Source organism: Pseudophryne corroboree, chromosome 6 (genome assembly GCF_028390025.1).
Source record: "Pseudophryne corroboree isolate aPseCor3 chromosome 6, aPseCor3.hap2, whole genome shotgun sequence".
Taxonomy (NCBI): domain Eukaryota; kingdom Metazoa; phylum Chordata; class Amphibia; order Anura; family Myobatrachidae; genus Pseudophryne; species Pseudophryne corroboree.
Window position 1 is genome coordinate 376,532,295 of NC_086449.1, and position 25,842 is coordinate 376,558,136.

Consider the following 25,842-nt stretch of genomic DNA (forward strand, 5'->3'; position numbering starts at 1 on the left):
TTGTGACAGTTTGGTGCCATTTCCGCTGTCGCTCTGGCATATCCCAATGTTATCCTGTGGATACCTGTGGACATAAGAGAAATCACGTTATCAACGGTAAGTTCTTACCATAACGTCTATTTCTCTGGCTGGGTCAACAGGTTATCCACAGGATAACATTGGGATTCCCAAAGCCAGTTTTAGTGGTGGGGGCGCTCCTGATTACATAGGAGAACTTTTTGCCCGAATTCTGCGTCATGAGAGGCAAAAGTATCCCAGGCATAATGTCTAATGAAAGTGTTAATGGAAGACCATGTGGCTGCCTTACAAATCTGTTCTGCTGAAGCACCATGTTGTGCTGCCCATGAAGGACCTACCTTACGTGTAGAGTGAGCAGAGACATTAGCCGGAGTAGGGAGATCTGCACGAGAATAAGCTTCTGATATTACCATTCGGAGCCATCTTTCCAGCGTCTGTTTACTAGCAGGCCATCCTCTTCTATGAAATCCGTAGAGGATGAAGAGAGAATCTGTACTAGTGCCATCAGAAAAACAATCTATGTAGATTCTTAATGCTCGGACTACGTCCAGCGACGCTTCTCCCGCAGACAGTCCCGATACCTGAAAAGCTGAGACTACAATCTCTTCGTTAAGGTGAAACTTTGAAACTACCTTCGGAAGATCACCAGATCTAGTTCTGAGAACTGCCTTATCTGGAAAGAAACTTAGGAAAGGATACTTACACGACAGTGCTCCTAAATCTGATACTCTTCTCGCTGAGGCCATTGCCAGTAGAAAGAGTACTTTAGCCGTTAACCATTTAAGATCTACTCTCTTAAGTGGTTCCCAAACGGAGGTCTCTGAAGGAATTTAAGAACTAGATTCAAATCCCAGGGAGCTGCAGGAGGAACAAATGGAGGTTGAATATGTACAACTCCCTGAAAGAAAGTAGGCACATCCTGTAAGTCAGCAATCTTTCTCTGAAACCATACAGTTAATGCTGATACTTGAACTCTCAAGGAAGCTACCTTCAATCCTTTATCCAATCCTGCTTGAAGAAAATCCAAAATCCCAGATACTTTAAAAGATCTTGGATTCAAACTTTTTTCACTACACCAATGAATATATCGTCTGAAACCCTTCTGGGTGTAATGCCCATTCGGTTTCCTGAACGGTGTGTCGACTGAGAAAATCCACTTCCCAGTTCAGTACACCTGGAACAAACACAGCTGACCATGCTGGAAGATGGAGTTCTGCCCACCTTAGTATGGGAGTTACTTCCTCCATCAATCCTTTGCTGCGAGTTCCTCCCCGATGATTGAGGTACGCTACTGCATTGTCTGAGCGGATCTGGACCGGTCTTCCTTGCAGACTGTCCTTTGCCTGAACTAGAGCCATATAAAAGGCCCTTATTTCCAAAAGATTTATTGGCAGGTGACTTTCCCTTATGGTCAATTTTCCCTGGAACCCAAGGCTTTCGAGTACCGCTCCCCAGCCTTGAAGACTGGCATCTGTTGTCAGGACTTGCCATTCTTTTATCCAAAAGGGTCTCCCCTTGTTTAAATGGTCCCTCTGTAGCCACCAAGCCAGAGACCTTTTTACGTTTACCGGAAACTTTATCATCTGTTTTTTTTTATTGTCTGATGATTTCCGTTCCATTTGGTCAGAATAAGGTGCTGTAGTGGTCTGGAGTGGAATTGCGCTAATTCCACCATGTCGAAGGTTGACACCATCAGACCCAACAGTCGCATTGCCGCATGGACTGACATTGTCTGAGTGTGCAACGCCTCCTGAGTCATGACCTGCACCTTGACTATCTTTTTCTCTGGTAAGAAAACGCTCTGTAGACCTGAATCCAATATGGCCCAGAGATGAACCATCCACTGTGACGGATTCAGAGATGACTTTTCCCAGTTTATGAGCCACCCGTGTCTCTGTAGACAAACTACTGTCTGTTGAAGATGGCTCAAAAGTAACTCCTGCGAATGTGCTAGGATTAACAGGTTGTCGAGGTATGGAAATATTCTTATCCCCTGCTTGCGGAGATAAGCTGCCATCACCACCAACATTTTGGTAAACACCCTGGGTGCTGTTGCTACCCCGAAGGGCAAGGCTTGGAACTGAAAATGTTGCTGGAGGATGGCAAACCTGAGGTAACACTGATGAGACCTTGCTATGGGCACATGTAGGTAAGCATCCTGCATATCCAGAGATACCATGTAATCTACTGGTTCCATAGCCAACACTATGGAGCGTAATGTCTCCATGTGGAACCTTGGAATCCAAATGTATTTGTTTAACATTTTGAGATTGAGAATTGGTCGGAATGACCCATTTGGTTTCTGAATCAAAAATAGATTGGAGTAAAAACCCTGTCCCCTTTGTGATGGGGGTACCGGGACAATTACACCCGACTGAAGCAATTTCTGAACTGCTCCTTGCAGGGCATTGGCCTTCCACTCTATACGAGACAGGCTGGTGCAAAAAAACCTTTGAGGAGGCTGCTTCCTGTATGGGAACCCATACCCGCGAGATACCACCTTCTGCACCCAACCACGTGTCGTCGACTGTTGTGACTGATGTGTGCAAAATGAAGGAGTCAGCCCCACAACCCTGGAATCCTCCAGGCGGAGGCCCATCACTTCAGGCTGATGGTTTCTGTTCAGGCTTGGAAGCTGGCTTTCTACTAGCCCATTGCTTTCTACCCCTGGCTGATTTATTCAACTGGGGTTGCTTAGACTCCTCTTTAGCTTTCGCTTTGCCATCGAAATGGCCACATTTTTGAACCCCTAGTCTTAGGGTTATAACTAGCCAGAAATCTGATCTTTTTGGATTCAGCTTCCGATTCTAGAATATCTGACAATTGTTTCCCAAACAATATATTACCAATGAAAAGGCAATGCTTCCAATTCTTTCTTGGATTCAGCATCTGCTTTCCAAGTGCATAGCCAAACTGCTCTACGAGCGGCTACTGTCAAGGCTGATGCTTTAGAAGCAATCGTACCCATATCAATTGCTGCTTCTTCCAAATATTGGGCAGATTGTCTTAAACGGCCTAAATGATACTCCTGCTCCCTATTAAGAGAGGAGAGGCCATTCTCTAGTTCCTCCATCCATTCTACCATTGCCCTTGCCATCCAGGCTGAAGCCATAGCAGGTCTTACCACTGCTCCTGAGAGAGAAAATATATTTTTCAAGAAGCTATCTACCCTTCTGTCTGTGACCTCATTTAGTGAGGCAGATGACAGTGGTAAAGCAGATTTATGCACCAGTTGCAGTACATGTGCATCTACTTTTGGAGGAACTTCTCTTTTTGAACAATCCGCAGCAGGAAATGGATAAGAAGAATCCCATTTTTTCTGAATATTATATTTTTTACTGGGCGTCGCCCAAGATGCTTCCATCATTTCCGTCAGATCCTCTGACGCTGGGAATTCAGTCTTAACGGTTTTTGTTCGTTTAAACACAGGTGCTTTAGATTTTGACACTGTTTTGGCTGTTTCCTCCAAAGAGAGAATAGCCTTCATTGCATCAATAAGTTCAGCTACATCCTCTGAGCTGAAACTCTGCGATTGATCATCATACAGAGTATTTGAATATACTGTATCATCATCTGTTGTATCATCTTGTGTAGTCTGCAACATAGACGTATCTGTCTTAGTCTTACCTGTACCTTGGTTACTTGTAGAAGCTACTGGAACCAAACCATAGGAAGGGAGCTGCATGTATGGGTTAATAGTGTAACCTATTCCCTGGGATGGCACTGCCGGAGTTAATCTGTCCGTTATTGAAGACAAAGTCTGTGCGAAAATACTCCATGGTGGCTCTGCTGGTTGTTGAACCAATTCCTTTTTTTTACTTTGCTGAAAAGCAAAAAACAGTTCACACATAACCCCTCATAAGTGACCAACTGGCCTATACCAATTAACCCTGTTTTAAAGATAAACATGTTAAGGATGTAGGAGTGCCTGATAAATTCTCCTTGTCACTTTTGACGCGCACAAACTTGGTAATATTCTGTTTATGACTACACAATTTGTGACTGAAAATCTCCTATATATAAATATATAGAAGTGAGATCAATCTGACCACAACCGTGCACCTGAATTGAGGTTCAGAACAGAACGGACAACATATAAAAGTCAGCACACATACTAGCAGTCAGTCACATGTTAAAACATTAAACATTGTCATATGAGAATACAATCACCATCATAATAACTTACAAGTAAGTAGGAAAATTGTATTTCTGTTTTTAACCAGTTTTTCAGACATATTATGCAGAAAACAACAGTAATATACAGGTCTCATATGCAATATGTACCAAAAATTTACAATTCTAAATTAGAGAGAATTCAAGTAGAGAGAATTTTTAGTACTGTATAACCCATTTCTCCATAGAGTGGGATACAGGGAGACTCGCCACACTTCCATATCCATCAAATACGCTTGCAAGACGCTGAGTGGATTCAGACGCTACTGGTGTACACTGCCGTTCTGATAACTGATGAGACACGGACGCTCACTAACGGACACAGACGCTTAGTGAATGCCACGTGTATGCAGACGCTAAGGCCTGCAACTCGGTCCGGCAATCTCTATTGTACACAACCGCAGCGTCTAAGCTGCGACCGAGTATCCTCGTGGTAGCGTCTAAGACGGAAGTGAGGTCATTTAGTTCATGGACGGGAGACGCACGGAAACTGGTCATGAACTTGGGGAAGGGGCGGCCAGGAGAGCGTCTAATTCCCCGTTGACTTAAACTCTAAGGATCACGGCCTCAACCTAGTTCTGGCGCCTATGATCCCTAAAGCATAGCGCTGTCGCACCTAAGAGTGGTCGGCGCATCAACACACTGTTTGTAGACTCCACCAATACAGTGTAGCTGTGTCCGGAACCCCTAGTAAGAGGAGATCCATTGACTTACCTTCTCCCCATGCTCCGGCCACAGCCTGGTTACGTCTGCTGGACCTGCTAGAATCATCCGACACAGACGCCCGTCGAGACAGCACTATACCGCGAAGGTAAGCGTTGTTGCGACCCGGTGGAGAGTTGTTGGAGCGACTCTTTCTAATATGCGTTTAAGACGCTGTTAAGAAAAGTCACTCAAGAAAGAAGAAAAAAAACATAGTAAGACTATAAAAATAAAATAATAAAAGCTTCAGGCTGCTATTAACAGCAGCCCAGTGACCATGGTCCGGCTCCTGCCGCACCAAACAAAAAACTGATTTGACCGAGTCAGTGGGCGGGATTATATGGTGAAGCGCTGATGCATCCTGGGAGGCCAGAAAGCTTGTGACTGTTTGGTGCCATTTCCGCTGTCGCTCCGGCATATCCCAATGTTATCCTGTGGATAACCTGTGGACCCAGCCAGAGAAATACTGTATCATCATCTGTTGTATCATCTTGTGTAGTCTGCAACATCGACATATCTATTTTAGTCTTACCTGTACCCTGGTTAATAGCCTGATTACTTGTAGAGGCTACTGGAACCAAACCATAGGGGGGAGCTACATGTATGGGTTAATAGTGTAACCTATTCCCTGGGGTGGAGCTGCAGGAGTTAATCTGTCTGCTACTGAAGACCAAAGTCTGCGCAAACATACTCCATGTTGGCTCTATTGGTTGTTGAACCAATTCCTGCTTTTTACTTTGCTGAAAAAGCAAAACAGTTTGCACATAACCCCTCATAAGTGACGAACTGGCCTATTCCAACTAACCCTGTTTTACAAGATAAACATGTTAAGGATGTAGGAGTGCCTGATAAATTCTCCTAGTTACTTTTGCTGCTCACAGACATGGTAGTAATCTGTTTTTAATGAGTACACAATTTGTGACTGAAAATCACCTATATATAAATATATAGAAGTGGTTTAATCTGACCACAACCGTGCACCTGAATTGAGGTTCAGAACAGAACTGACAACATATAAAAGTCAGCACACATACTAGCAGTCAGTCACATGTTAAAATATTAGACATTGTCATATGAGAATACAATCACCACCATAATAACTTACAAGTAAGTGGGAAAATTGTATCTCTGTTTTTAACCAGTTTTTCAGACATATCATGCAGAAAACAACCGTAATATACAGGCATCATATGCAATATGTACCAAAAATTAGCAATTCATACTAACAAGAGAGAATTTTTTAGTACTGTATAACCCATTTCTCCATAGAGTGGGATACAGGGAGACTAACCACACTTCCATATCCATCAATACGCTCGCAAGACGCTGAGTGGATTCAGACGCTACTAGTGTACACTGCCGCTCTTCATGACTGAGGAGAGACACAGACGCTCTTTAATGGACACAGACGCTCATTGAACGATAAGTGTATGCAGATGCTCCTGTCTGCGACCGGGTCTAGGCGGGAAGTCTAGCATACACCATCGCAGCGTCTTAGCTGCGACCAAGTACCCTCGTGGTAGCGTCTGAGCCGGAAGTGAGGTCATTAGTCCGGAGACGCACGGAAACTGGTCATGAACTTAGGGTAGGGGCGGCCAGGAGAGCGTCTAACTCCCCCCCGTTGACTTAAACTCTAAGGATCGCGGCTTCACCTAGTCCTGGCACCTATGATCCCTACAGCATAGCGCTGTTGCATTTAAGAGTGGCGGCGCATCAACACACTGTAGTCTACTCCAATACAGTGTAGCTGTGTCCGGAACCCCTACTTAGAGGAAATCCATTGACTTACCTTCTCCCCATGCTCCGGCCACAGCCTGGTTACGTCTGCTGGACCTGCAAGAATCATCCAACACAGACGCCCGTCGAGACAGCACTATACCGCGAAGGTAAGCACTGTTGCGACCCGGTGGAGAGTTGTTGGAGCGACTTTTTCGAGTATGCGTTTAAGACGCTGTTAAGAAAAGTCACTCAAGAGAAAAAAAAAAAAACATAGTAAGACTATAAAAATAAAATAAAAGCTTCAGGCTGCTATTTAATCGCAGCCCTGTGTACCATGGTCCGGCTCCTGCCGCACCAAACAAAAAACTGATTTGACTGAGTCAGTGGGCGGGATTATAAGGAGAAGCCCTGATGCATCCTCGGAGGCCAGAAAGCTCGTGACCGTTTGGTGCCATTTCCGCTGTCGCTCCGGCATATCCCAATGTTATCCTGTGGATAACCTGTGGACCCAGCCAGAGAAATAGAAGGATTAATATTTTTATATTTACATCCCCAAGAATATGTAGTGATGGCTCGGGCTCTACTTCAGATAACCAAACTGATTCCACATTAGAGTCTCCCAATTCTAATGACAGAACCAACAAATGGAAACTCATCCTAATCTCGCTGGAGCCATCAGTGGTGGAAAAACTCCTCAAACTGTATAATCTTCTGCAAGATGAAGGAAAAATACTGTAGACACCCAACTGCTTAGCAACCACACAAATCTTGTGTTTTCTCTCAGCCACAGCCTGTCATGTTGGGAAGACCTTTCTTAACAGACATGAGACTTGCTTTTACAGAAATACTGTGTGCATTGGTTGATTCATACGCTGGCATTTCTAGTGATATCACAGTAACTACCTGTAAAATCAGCTGTTTGACCTGCATAAGATTCCATAAGGCACTGTCATATAGACATTTGAAAATCTTCTTTTATACCGAGCAGTATTTCATTTAATGTTAAACAATGTACATTACCTCCATAGGTCATATACATAAATGTAAACTTTGGCGTTTAGGCTTTAACCTTCACTACACAGCTGATGGAAAGTTGTTGTTTACTTTCAATGACATCTGTATCTTTCCATACTACTGGTATTCTCATATTTCCAAGGTGCACTCTGGCCTTGAAGTAATATAGTCAATTGTAAGATATGAGTTACCATGAACCAGACCAAACTACCTGGTACTTTTTCCAAAACACCTTTACAGACTTGTATTTACATTTTTTTTCTTCCTCTTCCACCATATCATTCTCTCTTAGTTAAGTCATTTTGTATAAAAGTAGGTTTCTTTTTTCCTCAGCATGACACTGCAGAAGGAAAGTCAGATGGAGAAAGTGTGATTGAAGAAGTAGTTACAGAAGGCAGCAATGTCAGTTGAAGCTAGTTTTCTGAAACACCTATTTTCAGAGGTACCCACAAATATTAAGGATCCCCCGATTGTATAAAGGAGGGACTGAAATGGATCTCCAAATATTGTGTACTCCCTCCATTTCTAACAGATGCAGCTCCCATAGGTTTCAATTAGGTCTGCGAAGCAGTCAGATTTACCAAGCTCCAAAATGAGAAGCAATATGGAGTTTGGTCCCAGAAGCCAATGCTATCTGAAGATGCCATTGGCTGCTGTATCCTATTGGCTATAGTTTGCCAACATTACCGTGAAAGGGTTCTGGAACCCTCCCTGGCAATGGCCACTGCACATATTAAGTCAGCAGACTGCAGAACAGCTTTAACTCCTGAAGAAGTGAAAATGATCGCTTTTGTGATCATGTGTACATGTGTTTAGGGTAGACCAGATGGGCCAAGTGATTCTTATCTGCCATCAAATTCTATGTTTCTATAATTGCAAAAAAAAAAAAAAAAAAAGTCTTCATTTGCTGGCCAATATTCCAAAAAGCAATATTACAGGATGCTTATTAGGGCCAATCACTGTAAAGGCCAATCATCTTAACTCATTCTCGATTATTCACAAGGACCTTAAAAACAGCACAAAAGACAATCAATAACCTCCAAAAAAAAGAGTGCTTTAATCATTGTAACAAATTACATCTATTTACAGTACATCTCTAGATGACATGATACTATTATAAATATACAAAATTAATCTTACCAGGATAAATACCTTAAAATGCAGGATAACATACTTAACACTTGATGTTTGTGCATTTAACTGGAAAGAAAGCGTACTTCAAACATTTCCCGCCCTTCCCACCCCCACCCCAAACCTTGCACTCAAACTAAACATACCTGGAGAAATTTAGATTTAAAACCAGTCAAAAATTTTCAGGTACATTTAATGTGACCGTCTTAAAATAAACGGAGTACATCTTCTGTTAAGTACATATTTTTATAATACATGTCAGTATGACTGCCTCCTTAGGTGTTCTTCACCAGCGCATCACAACCCATACTGCATTGCTGTAAAGAAAGCAGTTGAGATGCCTTTAGCAGAATCGTGTTAATCCTGTGCACCCCCACAAATAACAAAAGGTGTAGGGTAGTGAGTAAACTAGTGAAATCCCAATGGTTGTCTTCCAAGACACAAATTTTCAGTAAAGGTCAGCCACAGTGTTGGTCCAATAACTTATGCTTATCCCAGCTAAGATTGATGTATAACTGCTATATCACAATTCATGAGAAGGGCACCGTCATAACGGAGTTTCTAGGTCCTGTAACATAACCACAAATCTGACAATTGAAGCTAACCGTGTTCCTCTTCAGTGATTAGCACAAGTTAATTATACGCTATTGCTGCATATGGAGGGTTATGAAGTCTTCAGCAAGATTAGAATTAGAATAGTAGAAAGGGCAGCACTGCATCTAATCCGTTATCACAGGAAACCCATTTACAGACCTACATTAGAGATTTCAGAACAATAATCTTGCGAAATGGATATTTACTTGTAAAAATGCTCATATGGTTAACCCCAAACAGCAAAATGGGCTGGTCAGCTGCACAAGATGGATTGCTTCATTGATGAAACAGATTGACTGGCAGTTCCAGTCTGCTAAAGATTGTAATAGCTTTTTCTCAACTAGAGTTCAGACGTTTGATTCAGGATATCCCCATCAACAGCCAACAGGAGAAGGTGCAAAGAAATACATGGCAAGAAGTATGAAGTAAACCATGACCAGAGCAGTTCCTGAACAGAGAAAGTTAACAAGGTTAAAATGTTTTTAATGCAGCAACTTGGAGAGTTTGTTACTGTGAAATTATTCCCAGTATATGGTGCATGCTTGAAAACCAAAAAGATTTTAACTAACATATTAAAACAATTATTCAACATATTAAAGCTAACCAGCACGGACAAGTACACATAACATTTTTACTTTAATATTTCTGTGTGCGATTTGCATAAATCGTAACAGGAATGTGTAGAACATAAGTGAAGACTAGCCTCTAGCTCACTGACTAGAATATGCACAGATATCCTTTTTCAATTATAGGCTGACAGGGCAACTGTAGCAAGGCAAAACTTCATCTGAGCTACTGTACAATTAAATAGCATATACTTTAGTATAAAACAAAGGCCCAGATTTATCAAGCCTTGGAGAGTGATAAATTGCACGGTGATAAAGTACCAGACAACCAGCTCCTAAATGCCATGTGACAGGCTGTGTTTGAAAAATGACAGTTAGAAGCGGATTGGTTGGTACTTTATTAGTGTGCATCTATCACTCCCCAAAGCTTGATAATTTTGGACATAAGGCTTAGACCAAACATAGCGTTTTCGCCAGACCCGTTCAACAGGAAGGAGCCTTTTTGGATTTACACATAGCCTTTTCGCTAGATGACGCAGAACTGGATCTGCCGAGTGCCATGACGGAATTTCAAGCAGAACACAGTGCGGCACAGCCGCACTGTGTGAACACATACGTTCACATGTGTGTGTTCTACTTGAAATCTGGTCATGCTGCGGTTGGATCCAGCAGGTGCGGCACCGCCACATATGTGTAGACGGCCCCATAGTATACCATGTGCAGGCTCCTTCCTGTTGAGTGGGTCCTGCGAAACAGGTCCAGCGAAAATGCTGTGTGGTCCAAGTCTATGTATGACATAAGTGGTAAATCTTAAGCCACTTTACCAGATAACTTGTCTACAATATGCCTGCATTCACAGGTCAGTAGCCTTAAAGGTCCTACACACTTGCCGATGTGCCCAACGGCCGACCCGGCGGCTGGGGGCGGGGTGATAAGGGGGTGAAGTTTCTTCACTCTCCCCCATCACCCGGCCCCATAGCCCTGCATGCTTATATGGACGAGATTGTCCATATTGGCTTGCATGTTTAAACAAGCTGGCACCAATGATGAACGAGCGCAGGGCCGCGCATCGTTGGTGCATACACACTGATAGATATGAACGATCTCGTTCATTATTTATTTACAGTTTCTTATATAGCACAGCAAATTCTGTTGCGCTTTACAATTGGAAACAACAATCAGATAACAAAACTGGGTAATAACAGTCAGAGGTAGTAAGGCCCTGTTCGCAAGCTTACAATCTATAGGGAAATAGGCATTGATACACAAGGATAGGTGTTATCTATTGTATAGCTGTCCACCAGATTGCAAAGGTTCTTGGTGGGCTGTATGATATGGTCACACAACAATGATGAACCGGGGTCAGGAGGAAGGGAAAGAGTGAAGAATGAGAAGACATGTGAGGATGTGTGTGGGCTGTGCAGAGTGGATGCAATTTTATAGGAAAGTTTATGAAAGTTATGTGGGCGGTTCTGGAATTTGATATGCTTGCCCGAAGAGGTGAGTTTTCAGGGAACGCTTGAAGGTTTGGAGACTAGAGGAGAGTCTTAATGTGCGTGGTAGGGAATTCCACAGAGTGGGTGTAGCCCGAAGAAAGTCCTGCAATCGTGAGTGGGAGCGAGTAATGAGTGTGGATGAGAGACGCAGATCTTGTGAAGAGCGAAGAGGTCGGGTTGGGAGATATTTTGAGATAAGCGAAGTGATGTATGTTGGTGTAGTTTGGTTAATGGCCTTGTGTGTGAGTAAAAGTACTTTAATTTGAATACGGTAGAATACAGGTAACAAATGGAGGGACAGAGTGGATCTGCAGACAATGAACGTCTAGCAAGGAAGATTAGCCTCGCAGCTGCATTCAGAATGGATTGCAGTGGTGAGAGTCTCGTTTTGGGAAGACCAGTTAGGAGACTATTGCAATAATCAATGCAGGAGATAATGAGAGCATGGATTACAGTTTTAGCAGTGTCTTGCGTAAGGTATGGTCGGATTTTGGATATGGTTTTTAGATGCATGTAACATGATTTTGAGACAGATAGAATGTGGGGAACAAAGGACAGAATCAGAGTCAAGGATGATGGGTGTGGTTCGTTTTATCGACAGTATCTAGGTCGACAATGTTTAGGTCGACCACTATAGGTCGACAGTCACTAGGTCGACATGGATGGAAGGTCGACAGGGTTTCTAGGTCGACATGTGCTAGGTCGACAGGTCTAAAGGTCGACATTAGGATTTTATTTTATTTTTGGTGTCGTTTTCTTCGTAAAGTGACCGGGATCCCAAATTAGTGCACCGCGTTTGCTCGCCATGCTTCGGGCATGGTGCCTTCGCTCCGCTACCGCTTCGCTCGGCACACTTTACCGTTCCAATCGTAGTCCACGTGGATCGTTAAGTATGAACCCCCCCCCCCCCCCCCCCAAAAAAAAATGTGATAAAACTCATGTCGACCTTTAGACCTGTCGACCTAGCACATGTCGACCTTCTATCCATGTCGACCTAGTGACTGTCGACCTATAGTGGTCGACCTAAACATTGTCGACCTAGACACTGTCGATCTTCAGACCGGATCCCAGGATGACACCTAGGCAGCGAGTTTGTGGGGTAGGGTAGATTGTCGAGTTTTCAACAGTGATAGAGATATCAGGTTGGTACCTACTATTGGCCGGTGGAAACAAAATGAACTCTGTTTTTGAAATATTAAGTTTGAGGTGGCGAGGTGTCATCCAAGATGAAATTGCAGAAAGGCATTCAGTGACACGGCCCAGTACAGATAGATACAAATCAGGGGAGGATAGATAGATTTGAGTATCTGCGTACAGATGATACTGAAAGCCAAAAGAGCTGATTAGTTCACCAAGAGTTGAGGTATAGATTGAGAAAAGCAGAGGACCTAAGACTGAGCCTTGCGGTACTGAAAGAGGTAGCGAAGAGGAGGTAGATTCAGAGAAGCGAACACTGAAGGAGCAATTACATAGGTAGGATAGGAACCAAGAAAGGGCTGTGTCTTTAAGACCTAGGGATTGTAGTGTTTGTATGAGAAGAGAGTGGTCAACAGTGTCAAAGGCAGCAGATAGATCTAGAAGAATAAAGTAGTGAGTAATGGCCTTTAGACTTCGTAGTGACCAAATCATTAACCACTTTAGTCAGTGCTGTCTCTGTGGAGTGTTTGGAACGGAAGCCTGACTGAAGTGGGTCCAATAAGTTGTGTGAGTTAAGAGTGTGAGTCGAGTGTAGGCAAGTAGCTTAGAGGGACAAGGGAGCTGAGAGATAGGGCAGTAGTTTGAGAGCGCATTAGGGTCAGAATTTTGTTTTTTCAAAATGGGAGTAATCACTGCATGCTTGAACAGTGAAGGATAAAATAGGATTTTAATTACCTACCGGTAAATCTTTTTCTCGTAGTCCGTAGAGGATGTTGGGGTCCACATTAGTACCATGAAGTATAGGTGGGTCCACTAAGAGCTTTTGGCACTTTTAGAGTTTGAGAGTGTGGGCTGGCTCCTCCCTCTATGCCCCTCCTGCCAGACTCAGTCTAGAAACTGTGCCAGAGGAGACGGACATCTTCAAGAGAAGGATTGTACACAGATAGTGGAGAGATTCATACCAGCTCACACATACAAGGCAAACCAAGCTAACTAGCTTGAAACTCAACAACCACTGAAACATTACTTACCAAGTAACAAGGCAGTACTCAACTAAAAACAAAGTTGTACTGAACCAGATAACCACTGCAGGAAAACGAAGTGCTGCCCAGCATCCTCTACGGACTATGAGAAAAGGATTTACCGGTAGGTAATTAAAATCCTATTTTCTCTTACGTCCTAGAGGATGCTGGGGTCCACATTAGTACCATGGGGATGTACCAAAGTTCCCACAACAGGAGGGAGAGCGCAGAGGCTCCTGCAGAACCAATTGAACAAACTTTAGGTCCTCAGAGGCCAAAGCATCGAACTTATAGAACTTTGCAAACGTGTTCGACCCAGACCAAGTAGCCGCTCTTCAGAGTTGTAAAGCTGAGACACCCCGGGCAGCCGCCCAGGAAGAACCCACCTTACAAGTAGAGTGGGCCTTAACAGACGTAGAACACGGCAAGCCTGCCGTAGAATACGCATGCTGGATAGTGAACCTGATCCAGCGAGTGATCGTCAGCTTAGAAGCAGGACACCCATTTTTTTGGGATCATACAGGACAAATAGAGAGTGTGTCCGATTTTCTGTGACGAGCAGTCCTCTTCACATTTTTAGGGCCTTACAACATCCAAGGACTTTGATGAAATTGAGGAGTCAGTCGCAACTGGCACCACAGTAGGTTGGTTGATATGAAATGCCGACACAATCTTTGGAAGGAACTGCTGACGTGTCCGGAGCTCAGCTCTATCTTCATGGAAGATCAAGTAGGGGCTTTTACAGGACATAGCCCCCAACTCCGACACACGTCTAGCAGAAGCTAAGGCCAGCAAAGTGACATCCTTCTACGTGAGAAACTTGACCTCAACCTCCTGTAGAGGCTTAAACCAGTCCGACTGGAGGAACCGCAACACCAAGTTAAGATCCCAGGGAGCCTTAAGCGTTACAAAGGGAGGTTGGATGTGCAGAACTCTATTAAAAAAATACTGAACCTCAGGGAGGACAACCAATTGTTTCTGGAAGAAAATGGATAAGGCCATAATCTGGACCTTCACGGATCCCAACCTCAGGCCCATATCTACACTCTACACCTACTTGCAGGAAGAGGAGAAACCGTCCTAGTTGAAACGCCACCATAGTAAACGTCTTGGATTCACACCAAGATACATATTTTTTCCAAATATGATGGTAATGTTTAGACGTTACTCCTTTCCTAGCCTAGCCTTGTTCGGAATGCCCTTGCGAGCTACTATTTGGCGTTCAACTTCCATGCCGTCAAACGTAGTCGCGGTATGTCTTGATAGGTGAACTGCCCCTGCTGCAGCAGGTCCTCCCAAAGAGGAAGAGGCCTCAGCTCTTCTAGCAGTAGATCCAGAAGATCCGCGTACCAAGTCCTTCTTGGCCAGTCTGGAGCAATAACGACCGCTTGAACCCTTGTTCTCCTTATGAGCTTTAGAACTCTTGGAATGAGAGGAAGTGGAGGAAAACACGTACACCGCCACAGCTTGCGGGTCCTTTGATCTGGAACAATATCGCTGAAGCTTCGTGTTGAGAGGAGAGGCCATCATGTCTATTTGAGGTACACCCCAAAAGATCTGTTACCTCCCTGAACACCTCCAGATGGAGACCCCACTCCCCTGGATGGAGATTGTGTCTGCTGAGGAAGTCTGCTTCCCAGTTGTCTAATCCCAGAATGAAGATTGCTGACCGTGCCATCGCATGTTTTTCTGCCCAGAGGATGATTCTTGATACCTCTGACATTGCAGCTCTGCTCTTCGTTCCGAAGTGCGACTGCACTTGAATGGCCCGTTTTATCAGAAGATGGGCCGCTTGGAGAAGACCGTTGTAGACGGCTCTTCGTTCCAGAATGTTTATCGGCAGGCCGGCTTACAGACTTGACCACCTTCCTTGGAAGGTTTCCTCTTGAGTGACTGCGCCCCAGCCCCGGAGACTTGCATCCATGGTTAGAAGGATCCAGTCCTGAATCCCGAACCTGCGGCCCTCCAGAAGGTGAGGTAATTGAAGCCACCAGAGGAGTGAAATCCTGGCCTTTGGCGACAGATGTATCCTCTGGTGCATGTGTAGATGAGATCCCGACCACTTGTCCAGGAGATCCAGTTGGAAGGGCAGAGCATGAAACCTCCCGTACTGCAGAGCCTCGTAATAGGCCACCATCTTCCCAACGCTTTCTCTTCTGGAGGAAATACCCTCTGCACTTCCATGTCGAGGATCATCCCCAGAAAGGACAACCTCCTGGTCGGTTCCAAATGGGATTTCGGAAGATACAGGATCCAACTGTGTCCCCTGAGGAGATGAGTTGTGAGAACAATGGACTGTAACAGCTTCTCCTTCGACGATGCCTTTATCAGCAGATCGTCCAGATACGGGATTATATTCACCCCTTGTCTTCGGAGGAGAACCATCATCTATGCCATCACCTTGGTGAACACCCTCGGTGATGTGGAAAGGCCGAATGGCAAGGCCTGGAACGGAAAATGACTGTCCAACAGTGCGAATTGGAGAAAAGCTTAATGCGGCGGCCAAAATCGGAATGTGGATGTACACATCCTTGATATCCAGGGATACCAGGAATTCACACTCCTCCAGACCTGATATCACCGCCCTCAGAGACTCCATTTTGAACTTAAAATCGCGAAACCCCTTTCTGAGGGAGTTCAAGTTCAAAATGGGCCTGACCGAACCATCCGGTTTCGGTACCATGAAAAGGTTTGAATAGTAACCCTTGTTTTGCAAATGGGGTGGAACTGGTACAATGACCTGCGACTCCACCAACTTTTGGATGGCTTTCTGTAAGACAGCATTGTCTGCCAGCAGAGCTGGCAAGCCTGATTTGAAGAATCGGTGAGGTGGGAGATCTTGAAACTCCAACCTGTACCCCTGGGACACAATATCCTGTACCCAGGGATCCAGGCCGGATGACACCCAGACGTGGCTGCAATGCCGAGTCTCGCCCCTACCGGCCCTACCTCCAGGCCGCGCGGCCCACCGTCATGCTGAGGACTTAGGCGTACCTGAAGCAGGCTTCTGTTCCTGGGAACCCGTGGCAGCAGGTTTCTTGGATTTCGGCCGACATCCCCTAAAGGTGTTAGACTGCTTGGCCTTTCTTGCTTTAGTAGCCCGAAAGGACTGTGATGCAGGAGAAGTAAAAGGTTTCTTCATAGCCGGTGCAGCTGAGGGAAGAAAAGGTGACTTACCCGCGGTAGCTGTGGAAATCCACGCATCCAACGCTTCCCCAAAGAGAGCCTGACCTGTGTAGGGTAGGGTCTCCACACCTCTCCTGGATTCCGCTACGGCAGACCACAGGCGCAGCCAAAGTCCTTTGCAAGCTGAGACAGACCTGGAAGATATCCCTGCAGCCATAGAACCCAGGTCTTTCATGGATTCCACCATAAATCCTGCAGAATCCTGAATGTTACGTAAAAATAATTCAACATCACTTTTATCCATTGTATCCAAATCTTCAAGTAATGTGCCTGACCACTTTACTATAGCCTTGGAAATCCATGAACAGGCAATAGTAGGATGTAGTATCACCCCGTGTATATGGATTTGAGCGTAGCGTCAATTTTGCTATCAGCCGGTTCTTTTAACGCGGTAGATCCTAGGACAGGTAAAACCACCTTTTTTGAGAGTCTGGATACAGATGCGTCAACTATGGATGGTTTTTCCCATTTTTTCCTATCCTCCTCAGGGAAAGGGAAAGCAACCAGAACCCTTCTAGGGATCTGACATGTTTTCTCAGAGTTTTCCCAGAATCTCTCAAAAATAGCATTTAATTCTTTAAAAGCAGGGAAGGTTAGTGAGGCTTTCTTATTGCCTGTGAAGTAAGCCTCCTCAACCTGCTCAGGTGTTATGTCAGTAATATTCAACACATCTCTAATGGCCTCTATCATCAACTGCACCCCTTTTGCAAGAGATACCGCTCCCCGAAGTACATTCCCATCACCGTCTGCAGTGTCAGAATCGGTATCCGTGTCATCCTACATAATTAGGGCAAGAACACGTTTTTGGGAGAGTACGTCAGGGGGCCCTGAGGTAATAGAACCGGACCAAACAGCCATAGAATTCAGTAAAACCGGAGTTGCAGACTCATTTTGTGCAACTCTAGTAGAAAACTGAGAAATCATGCTTTTAAGAGAGGCTAACCAACTCAGGCTCCCTTGCTGGGACCTGTGCTAACAGTGCAATCCTGATTACATGGAATGGGATCATCCTGAGAGGACATATCCTCTGCAGCATATGACACAGAGAGTACCCGGACATAGCTTAATGGAGACCACAAGCACTACACACACACACACACACACACACACACACACACACACACACACACACACACGGAAAGGCAGACGGGAGTTTCCCCCCCAAGAATGCCAAGAGAGACACAGATTGGAGCCAACCACCAAACAGCGCTTCTTGGATAGAGAACAGCCACTACGCTGTAATAGGTTACACAGTCTGTACATAGTCTCCCCCCCTTCCTTCTACAAGATAGCTGGAGTTGATGAGGACGGACAACTCTCCCTTTCAGCGTCTCTGCAGGCAGGGAAAATGGTGCTGAACGCTCTGGGTCCGCTTTGAGGAGAAGCTCTGCCCCCTTTCATGGCGCTGCTTCCAGCTCTCCGTTTGAATTATGCTGGCCTGAGGTATGTGCTGGCAGTGATCCGCGGTCCCTGACAGGCTTGCAGACCAGTGTAGGGTGTAGGCGCTGGCTCAGGGCGCCCCTCACAGCGCCATACTATGTACCGCTGAGCCCAGGAGTGCAGTTAGTACTGCGCTTCATACCCTGTTGCCGCCATCTTCACACCGGCTCCCCGCTTGCTAAGGGGGCTGGTGACTAACTCGCCACAAGTCTTCTGGCTCTGTAAGGGGGTGGCGGCATGCTGCCGGGGTGAGCGATCCCCTGTGGCGGCGATCGATCAATCCCCTCAGGAGCTCAGTGTCCCGTCAGCGGAGATAGTGGCTCAGACCCCTTAGGACGGATACTATTCCCCCCCACCCCCCCTCCCCCCATAGCATACCATTTCATCTCGGATCTTCTCAATCTTCTCCTTGAAGTAGGAAGCAATATCTTGTGCCTTGATAGTGGCTGGTGGGGTAGGTGAGGGAGGATTCAGAAGTGATTTAAATGTATTAAAGAGTCGTTTGGGGTTAGAGGCTTGAGCAGAGCTGATAGTTTGGAAATATGTTTGGCAGTGTCCAGGGCATTTCTAGAAGAGAGAGTGGTAGACAATCTTATATGTGAGGAAGTCGCTTGAAATACGAGATTTACGCCACTGATGTTCAAGTTTACGTGTGAGTTTTTGTAAATGTCTTAATTTAGAGTGCCATGGTTGACATCTAGGCCTACGTGGAGTGTGATGGGTAGCTGGAGCCACTTCATCAAGGGCTATTTCTAGAGTCTGGTTCAGGTGTGAAACAGACATCTCAGGAGAGGTGAATGCAGAAAAAGGTGAAAGCAGTTGTTGGAGTGAAGTAGAAAGTTCTTGAAGATTAATTGTGTTAATATTTCTGCGTGTTTGAGGAGGATTGGAGAACTTCAGCTACACAGAGTTTGAATTAATGGAGGAGAGCATGCAGGTGATAAGGTTGTGATCGGAGAGGGGGAAAGTAGTGTTAGTGAGTTCAGAAATGGAGCATAGTCTGGTGAATACTAGATTAAGGCAGTGGCCCTCCTTATGAATAGAGTCAGTCCATTGGGAGAGACCAAGAGAGGAGGTTAGAGAGTAGTTTGGAGGCATGTGCAGCAGATTTTGGACATCAATAGCAATATTGAAATCAACCATGATGATGGTGGAGATGTCAGAGGATAGGAAGTGAGGGAGCCAGGCAGAAAAATCTTCCAGAAATTGCTTGGGATGCCCAGGTGTTCGATAGCTGCAACATGCAGAGAGTAAGGAGAGTAAACCCTGATGGAATGTGCTTCAAATGATGTAAATGTGAGTGATGGAACCTGTCGTAGAACAGTGTATGCGATAGATTGGGAAAGTAATAATTCGTGATCTCCATTATGGTTACCAGTCATGGAGGTATGTGTGAAGTGGAGACCACCATGTGACAGTGCTGCAGGGAAGGCCATGTCTGATTGTGTGAGCCATGTTTCTGTTATAGCCAGCAGATTGAAGTTGTTAGATATGAAGTGGTCATGGATGTATGTTATGGGAAATTGCAGAGTCAGGTGCGCCAGATGGACAATTTTGGCTGAAAAAATGGGGATATGATTATAATAACACTCAGGCTAGTTGATTTTAAATAACAATTATGTTTTTTATTTAAACTAAAAATTACATCTGTATATACACAAACTGAGATCTTGCACAGTTGTGTCTGGATTGTTGTTAGTAGGTAGGGGAAGGGGATTGTGATATTGGGGGATGAGGACACTTCAGGTTGGTGGCGTCCCACCTCTGTAGTGTCTATGGTTTGTTTGAAATGTTCAGAGCCTATGGTCAGTGCTGGTATGTGAGTCCGTCTGGTAGAGAATGAAAAACAAAACAAAAAGCAAAAACAAAAGATAGGGGTACCCCCGGAGGGTCGGTGCGGCAAGGGATCTTATTGGTGGCTAATCGTTAGGTAGTGAGGGCTCTGGACATACCGTCCGCCCCTGTGCTCTGACAGTTCACTGTGTCGCTTTTCTAAGCGCACAGTGACTGTCTATGCGAATGGGGAAGCGGTCACCGTCTTGGAGAGGAGAGAAGACAACTGCTTCTAGCCCTGATGGGCTGTCTGCTGTGCCTTCTCCTCTCCTACAGAGTCCCTTACCTTATCTTCGTAGCCCCGTCTTAAGGGACTCTGTAGGAGAGGAGAAGGCACAGCAGACAGCCCATCAGGGCTAGAAGCAGTTGTCTTCTCTCCTCTCCAAGACGGTGACCGCTTCCCCATTCGCATAGACAGTCACTGTGCGCTTAGAAAAGCGACACAGTGAACTGTCAGAGCACAGGGGCGGACGGTATGTCCAGAGCCCTCACTACCTAACGATTAGCCACCAATAAGATCCCTTGCCGCACCGACCCTCCGGGGGTACCCCTATCTTTTGTTTTTGCTTTTTGTTTTGTTTTTCATTCTCTACCAGACGGACTCACATACCAGCACTGACCATAGGCTCTGAACATTTCAAACAAACCATAGACACTACAGAGGTGGGACGCCACCAACCTGAAGTGTCCTCATCCCCCAATATCACAATCCCCTTCCCCTACCTACTAACAACAATCCAGACACAACTGTGCAAGATCTCAGTTTGTGTATATACAGATGTAATTTTTAGTTTAAATAAAAAACATAATTGTTATTTAAAATCAACTAGCCTGAGTGTTATTATAATCATATCCCCATTTTTTCAGCCAAAATTGTCCATCTGGCGCACCTGACTCTGCAATTTCCCATATCTAGATTGAAGTTAGAGGTACTTCAAAAAAGAGGTTGCAGCCTGAGGACAATTTAAGATACTCTTATATACGAGCGCTGGACATCCTTCCTTCTATGGATGTATGTTAATTTGTTACAAACAGCATGCATTCCATAAGGCACATTTTAGTGATCGAGGGTGATGGAAAACGTGATGTTTAGGAGGTTAGCTGGATTTCTATGTTTCTGTGAATCGGGTGAATGTGAGCGATACAAGTGATTGGGTCCTGGATTTGGTGAAATGTCACCAGCTATCAGAAGCAGAAGAGAGATAAATGTGGGTGTCAGAGGTTTGTGAAAGTTTTTTATTGTGAGGTTGTAGATGTTATTGTCAATGAATATAGGCAAGTAAGAAGCAGAAGTGTTAATAAGAGGGGAGTGAATAATTGAGAGGGCAACATGTACAGAGGAGTGAGTTGCTGGGAGATTGAATGATGTAATTGCTTTTATGAATACTCCATGAAGTGCAATGCAGAAAATCAATTTGTGGTACATGGTTTGTTTGAGATTAAAGCAGTTATCTAGGCTTAGAGTGTAAAGGTTTCACTTGTTAAAGTTCAGGTGCCTGTTTACTGGTGTTGTTCTGCTGTATGTTAACCGAGCATGACAGAGCAAAATAACAAAACACTGGTATGTACAGTCACATGCAAATCACAATATAACTGATTATATACAAAATTGGTTGCATTCTGTTCTTAGAGGTCATGAGGATTATAGTTTGAAAGATATATACACACGTTTAAATGCACAGATGATTTTGACTGAGGATGAAAGGAAGGGTGGTTGTTTTGTTGCAACGTTGGTTGGATGTTTGTTTGTTTTAGTCCTGTTTAAGTCCTGGGTAAGTCTATATCGTAAAATTTTCCTAACCCTTTTAAAACAACCCTTCTAAGACAGCCCTGTTCAGCCAGGCTCTTCAGCCTAGAATTTTTCCTTACGAGATCGTTCATATCTTTCAGTGTAATCGGCCAGTGTGTAGGGCCCATAACTCTCCAACTCCCACACAATAGTGGGTACTTAGAACAAAGGTGTTAGTCTGTGCCAAACTACCACTATGCTACGTGAAAGGCACTACTTATGTTACCCTGTACTTCTAACCCATTAGTGGTGTCCTTGGCAAAGGGTAGCAATGATGTGTCTACAAAGTTAGTTACATTAATTGGAGGTTGTACAGATACATTTGGAGATGTATAGGTGGCTGTACTACAATGCTATATTTGTTAGAGCAGCTAGTTCTATCTGTTGCTGCATCCACTAGTAAGGATAGATGCAGAATGCTTTTCATTATACACCTAGCGATGGAAGAATAAAGTTGCCAACATATGCTTCCTCCTGCAGACACTGCATGTAGAAAGGCTAATTGCCATAAACGGACATGAATATATTTATTGATGTGGCAAATGGGTCTGCAGGGAAAGTGCCTCTGACATTGCAGCATAACCCTGCATTAAGTCATCCACTAAACAGGACTTAACCAATTGTGCTACATTTAAATGAAGGGCATACATTTTTTTTATAACACCGAAACCCCAAAATAATGTGTGTCCCCCCTTTTTTTCTTTCAAAGGGAGCTAAATACATAATTCCACTTTAAACAATAACAAAAAGTTTTGTTTTTTTTAAGCGTTCATACATTAAAATAGGACTTGAAACTTAAGACTGCAGAACTTCACCTTGAAAATAGTCACATTTTCCATCCATAAAGATGTAATTCATCAAGATCACACTAAACAAACTGGCCCAGAGGTGCAAGTCACTGAAAATCAAAGTGAAACCTGTTGGCTAGAAGTAGAAAAATGCAAATCAACAAAAATGGAGTTGTCCGTTTTGTACAAGACTGAGCAATTCTGTAGTACTTGTAACTTTAAAAATACATACCCATAGCGTGCTCTAAGTTTTCTATCAATGCTCTAAACTTCTATAACAGGCAATAATGTGCAAGGTGTGTTTTGCGACAAAAGCCACATATCACATGCAACTTGTTAGATTGTACACTATGAACAGGGCAGTCTTCTCCGATCTTTTGGACCATTCATGACTTGTCTACCAGTGTGTTGCATCACCCCTCTTGTATGTCCTATACTACACTTTGTGCAAGATGTAACAGGCAAGGTACTGTAAAGAACACTGATATTTTTGGTATTACTGCTTCGATGCTACTTAAATGTTCTGTATTTTACTTGCTGGAGCACTATGTGTATGTACAATGCTACAGTATATATCCCTTCAGTTTTTTTGGTTCATTATAACAGAACTTTGTATATGGCACTTTCCCTTAAAGAATAGTCTCCTTGTATCGCTGTAATGACCAATAATTTCAGGCATTTCATAATTTAGATCAGGCCTGTCCAACTTGCGGCCCTCCAGCTGTTGTGACACTACAATTCCCAGCATGCCCTGCCACAGTTTTGCTGTCAGGAAATGCTAAAACTGTGGCAGGGCATGCTGGGATGTGTAGTTTCACAACAGCTGGAGGGCCGCAGGTTGGACAGGCCTGATCTAGATTTTTGAGTTTGCCATGGTTCTCCAGTGAGAACTGCCTTACTTCCATGTTTTTGGGCGATTGAACACCTACTGTATATCATTATCATTTACTCAACTCTCAGTTGAGAAAAACTTAGTGCTATATCATTTGGGGAGGCAGGTGGGGGAATGTCCACTCAAACACATGCTTCACAATTACCCAGTCTTTTGTGGGTTTATAAATGGGGATTATTACGTTTGGGTTGGGATGTCTAAAATTGGTTCTCAGATATTGCTTTCAACAGATTTGGGGATTTATACTGGTAAGAATGTAACAAACTACAAAGAAAGCCATTATATTATAATGAGATCGCAAATAAATGGCTACTTTGCTCACGTTGCTGTGCAGAAGCATAAATAAATAAATAAATAAATAAATAAATAAATAAAAACATAAAAAAATCAAATGCTAATTTCCATAAATCAGACTTTACCAACAGGCAAAATTATAGATTAAAAACCACAAAAAAAAAAAAAAAAAGTGCAGCTGACCAAGTCAAAAGCTAAAACCAAAGTAAAGAGGAAACAAGGAATCCATCACAAGTGACAATGTAGAACAGTTACTTACATAGAACACAGAGAACAGAACCAGGATAGGGATCTGTAACATGCACACTTGTACCGCAATGCAGGTCCCAATCTCTATACTGAGAAAAGAAACCAAATTAAAAACAATTTAAAAAAAAATACATAGAATGAATATAGTCCAAAATAGCATGTACCACACTGAGTTGAAGCACTGCCTATTTATGCTCAAAGACTACCTAATTAGGCACATTTACAAAACATTAGATTACCTGTGCAAAAATAGAGCCAGAAACTGCAGAAAAGGTTTGTTTAAAATGAAAGCTGCAAACAGATTTTATGCAAGTTTTCAAAACAGTTTGCTTTGGTAAAATGTCAGACTACTGTTCTGCCAGTCCCACTTTCAAAAAAAAAAAAAAAAAAAGTGGTCAAAGAATGCTCAAGAATCTATTAACATGAGACAAATTTTAGGTTTAATTAAAAAAATAAATACACCCCCCCATTCCCATAAATTGGAAAAATTGCAAAATCCTCATTTTGTCGATAACCCCTTGCAAGGGCTGCTGTGGACTAACTCCCGTCTATGTCGAATCAGCAATGACTTGTATATAAAAACAGCGCCACCTCTTCCCAAGTCTCCAATAAATCTATAACAGCTGAGTCAGTAGAGGATAATATAACAGATAATGGGGGTAATTCTGACCTGATCGTAGCAGCAATTTTGTTAGCAGTTGGGCAAAACCATGTGCATTGCAGGGGAGGCAGATATAACATGTGCAGAGAGAGTTATAGGCCCTACACACTGGCCGATTTTTTTAAAGATATGAACGATCTCGTTCATAAATGAACGAGAACTCGTTCATATCTTTCAGTGTGGAGACTCCAGCGATGAACGATGCGCGTCCCCGCGCTCGTTCATCGCTGGTCTCCCGTCGGCTGTGCATGCAGGCCAATATGGACAATCTCGTCCATATTTGCCTGCACTTCAATGCAGCCGCGTGACGGGGGGAGTGAAGAAACTTCACTCCCCCCCCGCCGCCGGGTCGCTCGTCGGCCGTATCCGCCGTCGGGCAGCTCGGCGGCGGGTCGGCCAGTGAGTAGGGCCCTTTAGATGTGGGTGGGGTGTGTTCAATCTGCAATCTAAATTGTAGTGTAAAAATAAATCAGCCAGTATTTACCCTGCACAGAAACAAAATAACCCACTCAAATCTAACTGTCTCTGCATATGTTATATCTGCCTCTCTTGCAGTGCACATGGTTTTGCCCATCTGCTACGATCAGGTCTGAATTAGGCCCCATGAGTATAGGAGGTATAGATGGTAGTCTAGCCTGTTGCTTTGTAAAACTGTCACCAAGACTGGAGCTCTTTTTACACAAGAGGTTACCGCTGCTTAAGTAAAGTGGCCTCTTATACCTGGCACCTTTTGCCCATCTTTCTAGCATGCCAGTTCAAATACTACTACTTATCCATCTAGAATCTGCTTGCTTGTGAGGAGCATGAATCTTTAGATATCCCATGAGAGACATGAACAACAGATCGTACTCCCAAGAACTTGTGCTGGATATATAGGGCATGATTCGGAGATGCACGCAATGCCAGTGTTCATATGGCGCATGTATTACACATCGTGGTCAAACTGGAAGAACTGCAATCACTTCTATTTTCTCTTTCTTGATAATTTCAAGAAAGAGAATGTTACCCATAAAGAAGTGGGGGGCAGATGCATTAAGCCTGGAGAAGTGATAAAGCAGTGATACAGAAGTTATAAGTGGAAAGTGCTAACGCACCAACCAATCGTTAGGTGTTTGAAAAAAAATGACAGTTAAGAGCT

The 25,842-nt window shown here is 44.0% G+C and overlaps 1 protein-coding gene across 2 annotated transcripts in view; it reads right to left on the reverse strand.

The window, feature by feature from the left end:
• Nucleotides 1–8,667: 8,667 nt before the first annotated feature.
• LOC134932375 (uncharacterized) overlaps nucleotides 8,668–25,842 on the reverse strand; it is a 287,377-nt gene continuing 270,202 nt past the window's right edge. For both annotated transcript variants that reach the window (XM_063926742.1, XM_063926741.1), the window contains 3 exons: nucleotides 24,054–24,132; nucleotides 22,636–22,744; nucleotides 8,668–9,799 (listed from right to left, as the gene is read on the reverse strand). In XM_063926742.1, the coding sequence (XP_063782812.1) occupies nucleotides 9,726–9,799; nucleotides 22,636–22,744; nucleotides 24,054–24,132 (262 nt within the window). In that variant the 3' untranslated portion in view covers nucleotides 8,668–9,725. The remainder of the gene's footprint in view (nucleotides 9,800–22,635; nucleotides 22,745–24,053; nucleotides 24,133–25,842) is intronic.